This window comes from Panthera leo, chromosome B4 (assembly GCF_018350215.1).
Source record: "Panthera leo isolate Ple1 chromosome B4, P.leo_Ple1_pat1.1, whole genome shotgun sequence".
In the NCBI taxonomy this organism is placed as follows: Eukaryota; Metazoa; Chordata; class Mammalia; order Carnivora; family Felidae; genus Panthera; species Panthera leo.
The window spans coordinates 13,826,516-13,840,011 of NC_056685.1; the positions used below are offsets into that span (position 1 = coordinate 13,826,516).

A 13,496-nucleotide genomic window follows, 5' to 3' on the forward strand; every position below is an offset into this window, starting at 1 on the left:
CTCTCTCTGCCCCTCCCCGGCTCGTGCTCTGTCTCTCTCTCTCTTTCTCAAAAATAAATAAAAATGAAAAAGACTCTCTTATGGTTTGTCTCCCTCTCTGTGAAAAAATGGGTCTTAAGGCATATCTAAAAAGAAAACAATATACGGCTGCCGTGACAGCATTTAATTGCTCTGTGCCAGTCCCCTGCCACATGGGCACACGGCACAGCAACAACAGCCCCGATTAGAAGAAGCAGGGTCCCAACCAGGCTGGGTCTGAGGAAACGCAAAGTGTGTGCCCGTCCTCCGGAAATGCAGAGTGGGTACCAAACTCCAAGGCTTCAGGAAGCCTGGTTCAGGTGCTTCGTAGTTTCCATTTGATATTTGAAGAGCTGAAGTCAGCTCTAAATTATACTCAGAACATCCTAATCAACAGACATAATCTTGACGTAAATGGGTGAGCACAGCCTGTCTGTACCCAGGACATTAATTACAAGCATTCACCTCTTGCTATCATCTTCCACTGGGCTGCATTCTGATAAAGACCAAAATTGTGATAAAGATCATTTCGGTCTTTATCAGAATGTAGTCCAGTCGAAATGAGAGCAAGACACTAACGATTCCTCTCTTAGTGAAGAACATGAGAAGGAAGCATAATCATTCCCTCATTTCGAGAAACCCCCGGTCACTCCCCCCGCCCATGTTCACTGCAGCATCATTTACAAGAGCCAAGGTGTGGAAGCAACCTAAGTGTCCATCAATGGATAAATGGATGCAGAAAAGTGATCTACAGTGGAATATTATTCAGTCAGAAAAAAGAAGGAAATTCTGCCATTTGTGACAACATGGTTGAACCTGGAGGGCATTATGCGAAGTGACACAAGCCAGACAGAGAAGCACAGACACTGCATGGTCTCCCTTCTACGTGGAATCTAAAAAAGCCGAACTCATAGAAACACAGATCGGTGGCTGCCGGAGGTGGGAAAATGGGTGGGGGTCTCAAGAGGTACAAATTTCCAGTTATGAGATAAATAAGTCCTGGATGTCATGTACCGCATGGTCACTACAGTTAATAACACTGTAGTGTATATTTGAAAGTTGCTGAGAGGGTAGATCTTAAAAGTTCTCATCACAAGAAAAAAAGATTTGTAGCTACATGTGACGGGTGTTAACTAGGCTTACAGTGTCGATCATTTTGCAATATACACATAATTCGAATTATTATGCTGGATGCCTAAAAGGAATACAGTGTTATATGTTAATTATAACGGCTGCATGCCCACTTCTGCAGGGTCTCCACAGCCACTCAAAAAAGGAATAAATGGGGTCACCTCATTTGCAAATGGCACCGGAATGTGGTGAGGTGGAGAATGATTTGTGTCAAATGGTATTAAAATGAAGTAAACAAAAAAATTAATCTGATGGAACGTTGAGAGCCAGGAAATAGCGCTCTCTAGCCCATGCTTTAGAGAAAGAAACTGACTTTGGCACAAATACGTTTGACATCAGTGTTCTTCCCAATTCTAACCCCACCACCAACACAGGGAAATCCCTCTCAAGCCTTCCGTACTGGTTTCTCTGCAAGAGAAGTTAGAAGGTATAAGGGCACATTCTGATGCACAACCACATACCAGAGGGGTTAAGACAATGAGGGACAAGACAGAGAAAAAGGCCACTCTTGAAGGCTATGAACACTTCTTCCTTTGTTTTTTAAGGGGGAGGGGTTGTTTTATTGTGTTAAAAAGCACATAGTATTTAATTTACCATCTTATCCATTTTTAAGTTTGGGAGCATGAAGTACATTATTGTGCAACAGATCTCCAGATCCTTTTCACTGCGCAAGACTGAAACTCTACCTCCTTGAATATTTATGAACCTTTGCTCAGTGACGCTCAGACGGGGTCCTGAGCTCTGAACTCATGAGGTGAATATTCTCAGCGTTGGAGAAGAAAGAGAGATGTGGTATGGACAGAGTGGTGAAGTCCTTTCTTTTCTCTCACCCAGTTAAAGGCTGGCCTTAAAACAAACAAGATCACAGCCAGGGGAGAGTTTAACCACAATTCAAGTGTGTTTGTGCACTCATAGGACAACATGCATAGTATCCAGCTCTGGGTAAATTTACTGCCATCACCATCTGAAAAGAAGCTGTCTTATAATAGGATTTTAGTGGCTGGCCAAAAGTTAGTCACTTTTCTTTTTCAATATTCAACATACCTTGGAATCCTGAGACTATTTGGACAACATCTTCATACACCATTAGAGTCGCAGATCGTTCTGGAAGCAGGCCCAGGCTCAGTGAAGAAAATACTGCAGAAGTAAAAATGGACATAAGGGAATTCTGACATTTAAATCAAAATGCCCACTCCAATTTTTGGGGACTCTGCATTCTTGCTATTCTGATTTCAAATCAGTCAACAACAATACGGATTTTTAGTATTGTGACATAATAAGAAATACATACTTGATTTCTGCTCCTGGTTCCTGACACAGAGCTCCTAAATCCCTTATAATTTCCTGGGTGGTAGGAGCATCTTTTGTTCTAATGACGCAAGTCTGGGTGGGCTCCTGGATGGGGGTTGGTCACCAGAAAGACCAAGCTGTAATTAGAAACTTGGAACTTTCAGCCCCACCTCTCCATTCTCTAGGGAGAGGAGAGGGGCTAGATATTAACTTTATAATCAATCATGCCTACATGGTGAAGCCTCCGTGAAAATTCCAAAAGTACAGGGTTTGGGGAGTTTCCAGATCAGTGTACGCATCTACGTGCCAGGAGGGTGGCACGGCTCAACTCCATGGGGACAGAAGCTGTCAGCCATGCTCAGGACCCTTCCAGACCTCATCTGTACACCTCTTCATCTGGCAGTTCCTCTGTATCCTTCATGATATCCCTTAGGATAAACTGGCCAATGTAAATAAATGTTTCCCTGAGTTCTGTGAGCCATTATAGCAAATTACTGAACCCGAGAGGAGATTGTAGACACCCCTGATCCATAGCCAGTTGCCAGAAGCCCAGGTGACACCATGGGAGTTGTGTCTGAAGCTGGGGGACTGGTGGGGGACAGTCTTTTGGGTCTGAGACCTTAACCTGTAGGGTCTGCACTAGCTCTGGGTAGTTAAGGTTAGAACTGAACTGAATTGTAGGACACCCAGGTGGCGTCCAGAGTCGGAGAACTGGTTGGTTTGAGAAAAAGCCCCATTCATTTGGTGTCAGAGTGTTGTGAGTAGAGAGAAAGGAAACTTTTTTTTTTTTCATTTAAGTCTGATTAGCAAGAGGCTTTCCAATTGCCACGGGAATACTGCAATCTCCCATATAAAAACTGCTTACGCTACGATGGTCAACTAGTTTTTATTCACCAGAATTTTTTAGTAAAGATTCTGAATCTCTTCACATATCCATTAAAGTTTATTTATTTATTTTGAGAGGTGGGTAGGGGCAGAGAGAGAGAGAAGGAGAGACAGAATCCCAAGCAGGTTTGGTGCTGTTAGTGCAGAGCCCGATGCGGGGCTTGAACCCACGAACTGCGAGATCATGACCTGAGCTGAAGTCGGACGCTTAACCGACCGAGCCACCCAGGCGCCCCTTCACATTAGAAGTATATTAAATTACACATTATATGAATGGAAAATATATAAAGTTAGGTATTAACTTTAAAAAAAGACTTTAAAAATATGTGCTTAGGTTAACATATGCCATGTGGTAGGAGAACATTACTCCCTATTCTGGTAAGTAATAAGATGAGAGAACTTGTGCCATTTTAAAAATTCTTGCTTAAGGACCTGGACTTCTAACTACAAAATTCACAAAGCCTGTAAGTTTCTGGATAGAATATGATTCCAAGAGAAAAAAATAAATGTATTATGGAATAATAATACTCATTAAGGTCACTGAACCCTTAGTAACATGTCAGACATTATTCTAAGGGCTTTAATTTTGGTAATTTATTTAAATCTCAACCCTGTAAAATAGATATTATTTTTCTTAAAAAATTTTTTTATTTAGTGTTTATTTATTTTTGAGAGAGACACAGCACAAGCAGGGGAGGGGCAGAAAAAGAGGGAGACACAGAATCCGAAGCAGGCTCCAGATTCCGAGCTGTCAGCAGAGAGCCTGACGTGGGGCTCAAATTCATGAACTGCCAGATCATGACTTGAGCTGAAGTCAGATGCTTAACCAACTGAGCCACCCAGGCACCCCTATGAAATAGATATTAACTTGTCCATTTGACAGGTAAGGAAACAGGTTTATAGATAAGGAATTAACTTGTGCAAGATCCCACAGCTGGTAAATACTGAGCGCAGGACTGGAACTCTGGAGTCTGTCCTCCACTACTATGCGACACAGACTAAAATTCAGAGACCCCTGCCCTGGACTTTACCCAGTCCAAGTTTAAAGATGAGGAAAGCAAGGTCTAAAGAGGTAAAGTGAGTTTCTGGGAAATTATCAGGGACCAGAAACATCAAGTGCTAAGAATATCCATTATTTAGCACCGCTGGCTCTTAATAGTGCCAGGGGGGACCAGTGAGCTGACCCTGAACATGATCTCTCTTTTTATATACCCTCTACAGTCAACTTATCCAGCTGTCGTTTTATATGAGGTCCAGTGCTGGACACAGACAACAGATCAATGCTGGAGGTAGTCCCTACCTGTAAGGTTCTACATTTGAAGAGAACTGGGACACAGAAGCAGCTGCACAATGAGTGGAAGCTGGCCGGTGCCATGAGCAACAATAAGGATGCACCTAGGAGGGGGGTGCCTGGGGGGGCGCCTGGGTGGCTCAGTCGGTTGGGCAACTGACTTCAGCTCAGGTCATGATCTCGAGCATGGTGAGTTCAAGTCCCATGTTGGGCTCTGTGCTGACAGCTTCAGATCCTCTGTCCCCCTCTCTCTCTGCCCCTCCCCTACTGATGCTCTCTCTCAAGAATAAATAAAACATTTAAAAAAAAGAACGCATCTTGGTGCTGGGGAAACAATCTGGTGGTTTCTCAAAATATCACACACAGAGTTACCATATGACCCAGCAATTCCACTCATAGGTATAGACCCAAGAGAACTGAGAATATATGTTCGCATAAGAACATACACATGAATGTTCATGGCAGCATGAGTGATAACAGCCAACAAGTGGAAACACCCCCAAATCCGCCAACTGATGAACAGGATAAATAAATGTGGTCCATCCATATAATGGAACATTATTAATCCATGAAAAGGAAAAATGTACTGATTCACGCTACAACACAGATGGACCATAAAAACATTATGTGAAGTGAAAGATCCCAGACGCGGGGCGCCTGGGTGGCTCAGCTGGTCGAGCGTCCTGACTCTTGATTGTGGCTCAGGTCATGTGCTCATGGTTCAGGGCACCAAGCTCTGCGTGGCACTTTGTGCTGATAGTGCGGAGCCTGATTGGGATTCTCTCTCTCCCTCTCTCCACCCCTCCCTTACTCATGTGTGCACTCTCTCTCTCAAAATAAATAAATGTTTAAAAGAAATAAAGATGCCAGACACAAAAGGCTACATATTGTAGAGATACATTTATCTTCCATGTTCAGAATAGGCCAACCATAGAGACAGAGAGGTCAGTGGTTGCCAGGGCCTGGGCGGAGTGGGTAACAGTGAGTCACCTGTAATGGGTCTGGGCTTTTTTTTCAGGGGTACAGAAAATATTCTGGGATTAGTCAGTGGTGTTGGTTGTATCATCTTGTGAACTGCACACTTCAAAATGGTGAATTTCATGGTATATGAATTATGACTTAAAATTCAAAAACAAAAAAAAAAGTAAGAAATTAAAGAATTCATCTTAGGGGTTCAAAGTTGGGAGAAAAATCTACACCAGGTTGGGGGATGGGAGACCAGGGAATGCGTGTGAGCCAGGACTAAAGTGGGGAGTCCTAACTTGGGTAAATCCTCTGCAACCACTTCAAAGGTACACTTGACCTTCTTTAACAATGACGCCTTCGGCCAACGGCACTGGGTACCTAATGGCCCAGAAGAAAGGGTCACTGCCGTGATGCTGCCTGCATGGGCCGCCCTGTCCCATTGGAGAGTTCACGCACATCCTGAGGGGTATGTCCTGGGCCCTGCGGTCTCTCAAGATGTGCGTGACCATTGTGGGGTGTTCTGTAAACACTTCTAACCTGAAACATTTGGTACTTCCATACATAAGGCATCTGCTCCAGCAACCTTTCTCAAACCTTATTTTCTGGAGGACAGAAAAACGGTCCCTTGTAGCTGAGTGTGCTGCGTGGCAAGAGGGACACCACAGGGGCCTCCTGGAGCAGGAAGGAAGGGACTGCCCACCTCAAATCGACCGAGTGCCCCGGAGGGTAGGAGGTGGCAGAACGACTCTTGGACCCCCTTCAGAGAAGAGATGCTGAGTGATGTCTGGGGGTTCTTATCATACCAGGTAGATGTTTGGTTTTTGGTAAGTAGAGAGAGAGGAACATGTAACTCTACCTGGGAGAGTCAGGAAGACTTCATGGAGCAGAAAACAGCCAGGAAGACATAAGACGAGGTTGCCAAGAAAACATCAGTAAAGGAATAACAGTGTGGACAAACACAGAGCGGGCAAAATGTCAGATTCAAAAGGAGTCACAAGGAGAGTTGACAAACTGCCTAGATGTCTAGACCATGAGATGTGTAAGGGAGACGCAGCTAGGGGAGGAGGGTCTAAACTTTATCCCGAGGACAGCAAATTGACACAATTCTACATATGCACGCATGTAAATATATATATGTAATGTATACATATATATGTATATATACACACACATATACACATATCTGCATGTACAAATTTTTAAGACACGAATGCTCGGTAACATAGAGGGTCATTTGAGGGGGCAAATGAACTGGGTCTGAGGTCTGGTGAAGCAACGGCTATGGAGATGGAAATAATTCAGATGTGGGCTTACAGTCTTTAGTTGATGGACTCATTTTATACAGGTGAATTTGTTTCACCTGCTTGCCAAGGTAAAGGGTGCTCTCCTAATGCTGGGCTTCCCCCTCCAATCTACACCTCCTTCCTTGAAAGCGCAAAACCAACACATTCTCCAGGAACTATTGTCAAGGATGAAAAAAGAAATCCATTCCAAAATCTCTCAAGGGTGCACATGCAAACAAAACCAGGAGGCTTCCTACTTTTCTCTATTCCTTGTCCAGTTATCTGCAATATCGACAGTGTTATTTTTTTACATTAAAAAAACATTTATTTATTTACTATTTTAGAGAGAGAGAGCACACACACACAGGGGAGAAGGGCAGAGGGGGAGAGACAGAGAATCTCAAGCAGGCTCCATGCTCAGTGCAGAGCCTTATGCGGGCCTTGATCCCGCAGCCCTGGGATCATGACCTAAGCCGAAATCAAGAGTCGGATACTCAACGGACTGAGCCACCCAGGTACCCTCAACAGTGCTCTCTTGACCTCCAAAAGCATGCATGACAACGAAAGTTTACTCTGCTCTCACAATGGACAAGTCCAAGGTTTGGTCAGCTTTTCTGTCAGATTCTAGTTAAGAGTATCTTTATTATGTTAATGAGGCAAACAGAGAAAATAATCAAAGACATGGTGGGTCCTTGAAAGTTATTTAGTCTAATTAATATAGTTTTAGAAATAAGGAACGTGGGCTCAGAAAGCCATTGGCGGGCCCCCAAAGCCATGATGGGCTCCCATATGTGAGACAGCTGGGGGTGGGTGGGGCAGGAACCCAGGTGTCATGCCTAGTTCCCATCTCTTCCAATTAAACCTCATTATTCCCATTATTTCACTCATTTAAGAATATGGAGATTATGGAAAACGTTGCTTTTTCTCCAAGAATCATATTAACAAAGTCAAAACAAATGCAATTAAAGTATGATCATGTTAACAAAGTCAAAACAAATGTAATTAACGTACATTGAATGTTCATTATTTGTGGATTTGGGGTTTGCAAATGTGCCTACTTGATAAAATTCATTTGTGACCCCCCAAATCAATCCTCATGATGCTTTCTTTTTAATTTTTTTTTAACTTTTTATGTTTGTTTATTTTTGAGAGAGAAAGAGAGAGAACTTGAGCAGGGGAGAGGCAGAGAGAGAGGGGGACAGAGGATTCCAAGCGGGCTCTGTGCTGACAGCGGACAGCCCGATGCGGGGCTCGAACTCACAAACCACGAGATCACGACCCGAGCCAAAGTCGGAGGCTTAACTGACTGAGCCACCCAGGTGCCCTCATGATGCTTTCTCCGTGCAAGTACAGAGGGGTCAAAAATTTGAGTCTTGGATGCACACATTCTCAGCTGAGGTCGGACGAGGCAATGCTCCGCTTTTTCCTTTCAGCTCTCATACTGTAAGCATCCTCTGGTGATCTATTTAGTGCCAAGTTTTTCACATTCCTGTGCTTCTTTTCAGGATTTTGCTGTTTAAAACGGCCCCCAGGCACAGCGCTGACGTGCTGTCTAGTGTTCCTAACTGTAGGAAGGCTGGGAGGTGCTCATGGGAAAAATATATGTTAGATAAGCTTTGTTCAAGCATGAGTTATGGAGCTGTTGGCCAGGAGTTCCATGTTTATGAACCAACAGTACATATTAAATAACGTGTCTTTAAACACCCCCGAACGCACATAAACCAAGGTGATATATTGCTCGGCTGATGAAAATGTTATGACAGGAGGCTCACAGGACCCTAACCCTGAATTTTCCCTAGAGGCAATGGCTCAGTATCGACTAACCCAGTGCCCGTGTGACTTTACAGAACAAACTGCTGTTATTCTGTGCAGCTGCTCTCCCAGCAAAGGTTGAGCTGTGGTGTCTGGGTACCATTTAACCTTCCCTTGTTTCCAGTGATTTCTCAGTGTGAAAAATGGAGGTGGTCAAACACTTTCTTCATATATTATCCAGTAAAGATCGTCTTCCTATTTTGTGGGCTTTCTCTGGGTTCTGTCCCAGGCCTGCTCCCCATGCTTCTGGGAGGTCACGGTTCCGACCTCCATGATGCTAGTGACCCCCAAACCACACCTCTACCTCCAAACCCCTTGAGCGCCCTCAAATCATTTCAAACTAAAGGCTGAATGCCCTTGTGTCCAAGAGGCAGCCCAAATCCAATCTCCCCTGCACTGAACTCATCAACTATGAGCCCAACATTCATTCCTTCCCTCCCATCTCCCCCACCCCCACCATCACCTGCATCTACCTCTGCCTGAGCCCCAAGCCAGGGGAGAGCCCCAAGCACAGGGGAGTGGGGAAGAAGAAGGGAGCTTCTTTGAACTTACTGCATCAATTGAGTCAACTTTAAGGAAGCATGGAGTGGTGGGTGTCTCAACCCCATTGCCCATCTGTTCTATCTGTTCCGTCACCAGCTAGAAATGTGAGATCCAACTTACAATTCTGTTTTGTCCTTTCCCTTAACTCTCTCCCATCTGTTCTCGGAGGCTTTCTGCATTTTGCCTGCTAAATATTTCTTTAAAGGTTTATCCCCTTTTCTCTAAGATTTTTCCAAATGATCTATCTCCTCAGTTGTATCTATATCAAATCTGCTTTCCGTTGCTCACAAAGAAGTGGTCTCCGACTTTAGTGAACGCTTTTATCTGTAAGTATCTGGGGGTGGGGAATTACTTGTTAAAATGCAGACTTTTGGATCAGTGTCCCCAGATGAATGGGTGAGTCGTGGAACCTGTGTGTTTTTTACAGCACCTTCTGATATTAATATCTCTTCACCCTCCAGACTCAGCTTCCCTCCCGCCCCCTCCAGGAAGTCTTCATTCCCTCACCTAGGATGACCAGTCCTCCCCCAGGATGCCCTACACACATATACACACAAACATCTCCTTAGATGGGAATGGCTTCTGTGGCTGACTACATAACTCTCAAACTAAGTTATAAACTCCATAGGGGCAAGTTCTGTGTCTTTAGATCTATATCCTCAGTGGCTAGGGGAGTTCCATGGCACATAGTAGGTACTTAATACATGTAAACTCAACTACAGAGAACTTTGTGTATGAGGGAAGATGCCAGGGCTGTATGAGATGTGTCCCCAGAGGCAATGGGGACCCTGATGGAGTGTGTGTCCAGTGGTGTGGTGGCACAGAGATGAGCACTGACATTGGTATTTTGCCAGTCACTGTGCTATTTATTGAGCCTCTACCGTGTTTTAGGCACTGTAAGGCAGTTTACATATGTTAGCTGCTTTTTAAAAAAATGTTTATTTTTGAGATAGAGAGCGCCGGTGGGGGTGGGGCAGAGAGAGAGGGAGACAGAGGATCTGAAGCATCCGCGATGGCAGCAGCGAGCCCGAAGCAGGGCTCGAACTCATGAACCGTGAGATCATGACCTGAGCCGAAGCTGGACGCTCAGCTGACTGAGCCACCCAGGTGCCCCCTGTTTTGTGCAACTCCTTGAAGCTCCCCTCTACTTGCTGGATGAATGCTGCCTGACTGATGAATCACTTAATAAAGCCAAACAGACCTTCAAGTTTACTTGGCCGACTTTTGTTTTTTAACAACTGTTTTCCCTGAGTTCTGTGAGCCGCTCCAGCCAATCAGTCAAACCCGAGGAGGGGCTGGGGAACCTCTGATCTACAGGTCAGAAGCACAGGTGACATCTTGGGACTTATGACTGGCATCTGAAGTGGGAAAGTCACGTGGGACTGAGCCCTTAACCTGTGGGATCTGGTGCTGTCCCCAGGTAGACAGAGTCAGAACTGAGCTCAACCGTAGGACGCCCAGTGGGCATCTGAGAATCTGAGAACTGCTTGATGTGTGGAAAATCCGCCACACAGCTGGTGATCAGAAGTGCTGGACGTGAGCGAGAGCACTGAGGAAACACAGAGGAGTGTGTTTTCCCTTAGCAGGTGAGAAGGAGGAAAAGAGAAAGATCACCCCCTGCCTCTTTGGCCAGCGTGGCTCTTGGGCCCCTTGAAGCTCCCTTCCAGAATGCTGCCCCAATCTCATCCTGTCAGTTATCATCAACAAGGTACACAACAGGACGCTGGGGAAATGCAGAGAAACTCTACGGTTTTTGATTCCATTGTGTGTGTAAATTGAGTGAGAGCTCCCACCTCCTTCATATAAGACCCTACTTTTCCTTCCCATCAGAGGACCAAAAAGTAAAGCAGAGACTAAACCCCTATTTTCTTTCTTTCTTTTTTTTATTTTTGGCAGTAGAGGGCAATCATTTTCTTTCTTTCTTTCTTTCTTTCTTTCTTTCTTTCTTTCTTTCTTTCCTTCCTTCTTTTTCTTTCTTTCTTTCTTTCTTTCCTTCCTTCCTTCCTTCCTTCTTTTTCTCTTTCTTTCTTTCTTTCTAATATAATTTATTGTCAAGGTGGCTAATATACAGTGCGTAAAGTGTGCTCTTGGTTTTTGGGGTAGATTCCCATGGTTTATCGCTTACGTACAACACCCAGTGCTCATCCCAACAAGTGCCCCCTCAGTGCCCATCACCCATTTTCCCCTCTCCCCCACTCCCCCATCAACCCCTCAGTTTGCTCTCTGTATTTAAGAGTCTCTGATGTCAACCCCTATTTTCAAAATGGCTCGTGTGCCTGACTCCTGCCTGAGCCTGTACCACAAGTTCTGCTTCGCAGAAAGGCCGGGACAACCTTACCAGGTAATCGGATTGGCTTCCACGGGGCAGAGTTTGGCACATAGGCATGCTTCGTGGCGGTGACGATCAGCTGACTGCCCAGCTTATACTGGAACTTGATGAAAGCGACGCCATCCGTGCCCGAGGTGCCAGAGGCAATGGAGACCTGGTTGGTGAAAATCTCGATGAGCGCATCTGGGACGGGCTGGTGGGTGCTGGCATCACTGACGTGGACTTTCAGTGTAACCTCTGGAATAAGGAAAAGGCAACAAAGAACAACTGCTATTTACCTGGGCCACCTCGACAACGATCCTGCCCTTGCTGGGGAGCGTGGAAGGTGGGCTGCACTCGGAAAATCTAGATCGACGTCCACAAGATGAGTCCTTGTAACCAGGGAACACTTTCTTGGTAGAGATCCTTTGTTACTTTCCATGATTTCCTCCCTCCCCGCCCCGCCAATGCAAGTCACAGACTGCCTTCCGCTTTGCTCCTCCCTGCTCACACCAACAAATCACTGAGAGAAAAATCCTATCCCTTTAAGACATTGCGTGACAAACACAATAGTCTTTCTATCCTTCCCAGTGTTGCTGGCAAACAGGGCTCAAACAGGGCTGGGGCTGCTACAGAAGGACCCTGCGGTCTGAAAGAGCTGCACCCAGAGTCTTCAACAATCCTGCTGAACGTGGACGGGAGCCACCCAGGATCGCTGTGCTGGCGGGCAAGAAGACTAGACGGAAAAGCACTCCAAAGTGTCTTAAACAGGAGGGCCTGAAGAATGGGAAAGGAGAAACTTACAAGCAGAAAAAAAAAAAAGAAGTACACATTTGAAAAGATAGAGGAACTTGAGTCAGCGACACTGGCAAACCCAGATCATGAAGGGGGGGGGGGGGCGGGGGTATCCAGATCCAGACTCCCGTTAAAAGCCTAAAATGGAATGATTTTCATTCATTCATGCAAGAGAGGTTTGTTGAGCCGCGACTCTGCCTAGCACTGTGAGTAATTGTGCAAGTCACAGTGGTGAAGAAAAGTGAGTAGACAGGCAAGTGCTATGATGTGTGGTGCAGGCACGAAGGGGGGCACTGCTGGAACAGCATGTGCAAAGGCTCAGAGGCAAGATAAAAACCATGCTTTCTGGAGAAACACGAATAGCTTCTGCAAGATGACAGACAGCGTGAGGGGCATGAGGCCCAGTAAGAGATAGGTTTGGAGAGGTGAGTAGGGGCCAGACCACTCAGGGCTTCAGAAGGGACGTAAAAGGCTCACTCTTGACCCCAAGGGCAATGAGAAGTTACAAAGGTTTTTAAACAGGGGAGCGGGAATTAAATTTGGTTTAGAAACATCAGGCTCTAGGTAAACGATGCACCGGGGAAGAGGCAGGACTGGAGACGGAGCGTGCAGTTAAGGGGCCTCTGTAATAACCCAGGAGGAGACGAGGTGGGCCGCATCGATTACAAGACACCAGCACAGTACTCCAGAACGATCAGAGGTGAATCCTGCTCCAGGGAACCCTTTACGCCTGGGTGTGTAAGGAGTGGCTGGTGCTCAGTGACATAAGTCCACTGACACACACACAGCCCCTCCCTGCCACACATTTTGAGCTGCCTCAGCCTGAAAGCCCTATTGAAGCCTTGGGATAAAGAGGTGGGGTCAAGGACGAGCAAGGACTCTCCGGGTGTGCAGGGAGGCTCATGTGTGCAGGACCACGGCAGCCGGGCTCAGTGGCCTACCGGCCACCGAGGGGGAGGGAGTCGCTTCTGAGCTGGCCCTGTGGGAACTGCCCCCGGGGCATACACTCCAGAGCTCCACTGCAATTCCCCATGCCAGGTTCGAATCTCAGCTCCACCCGGTTCTGGCCATGAGGCCCTGGGCAAGGTACTTCTCCTCACCAGGTCTGTTTCTTCCTCTGTAAAGTGGAGGTGACAGCAACATATATGTCAAGACAGAGGTGGAAGCATTCAGC

At 45.9% G+C, this 13,496-nt stretch overlaps 1 protein-coding gene across 1 annotated transcript in view; it reads right to left on the reverse strand.

Moving 5' to 3' along the window:
• FAM171A1 (family with sequence similarity 171 member A1) overlaps window positions 1–13,496 on the reverse strand; it is a 133,913-nt gene that overhangs the window by 50,303 nt on the left and 70,114 nt on the right. The window contains exons 2-3 of the mRNA XM_042944991.1: window positions 11,558–11,785; window positions 2,194–2,286 (exon numbers count right to left, since the gene is read on the reverse strand). Coding sequence (XP_042800925.1) covers window positions 2,194–2,286; window positions 11,558–11,785 — 321 coding nt within the window. The remainder of the gene's footprint in view (window positions 1–2,193; window positions 2,287–11,557; window positions 11,786–13,496) is intronic.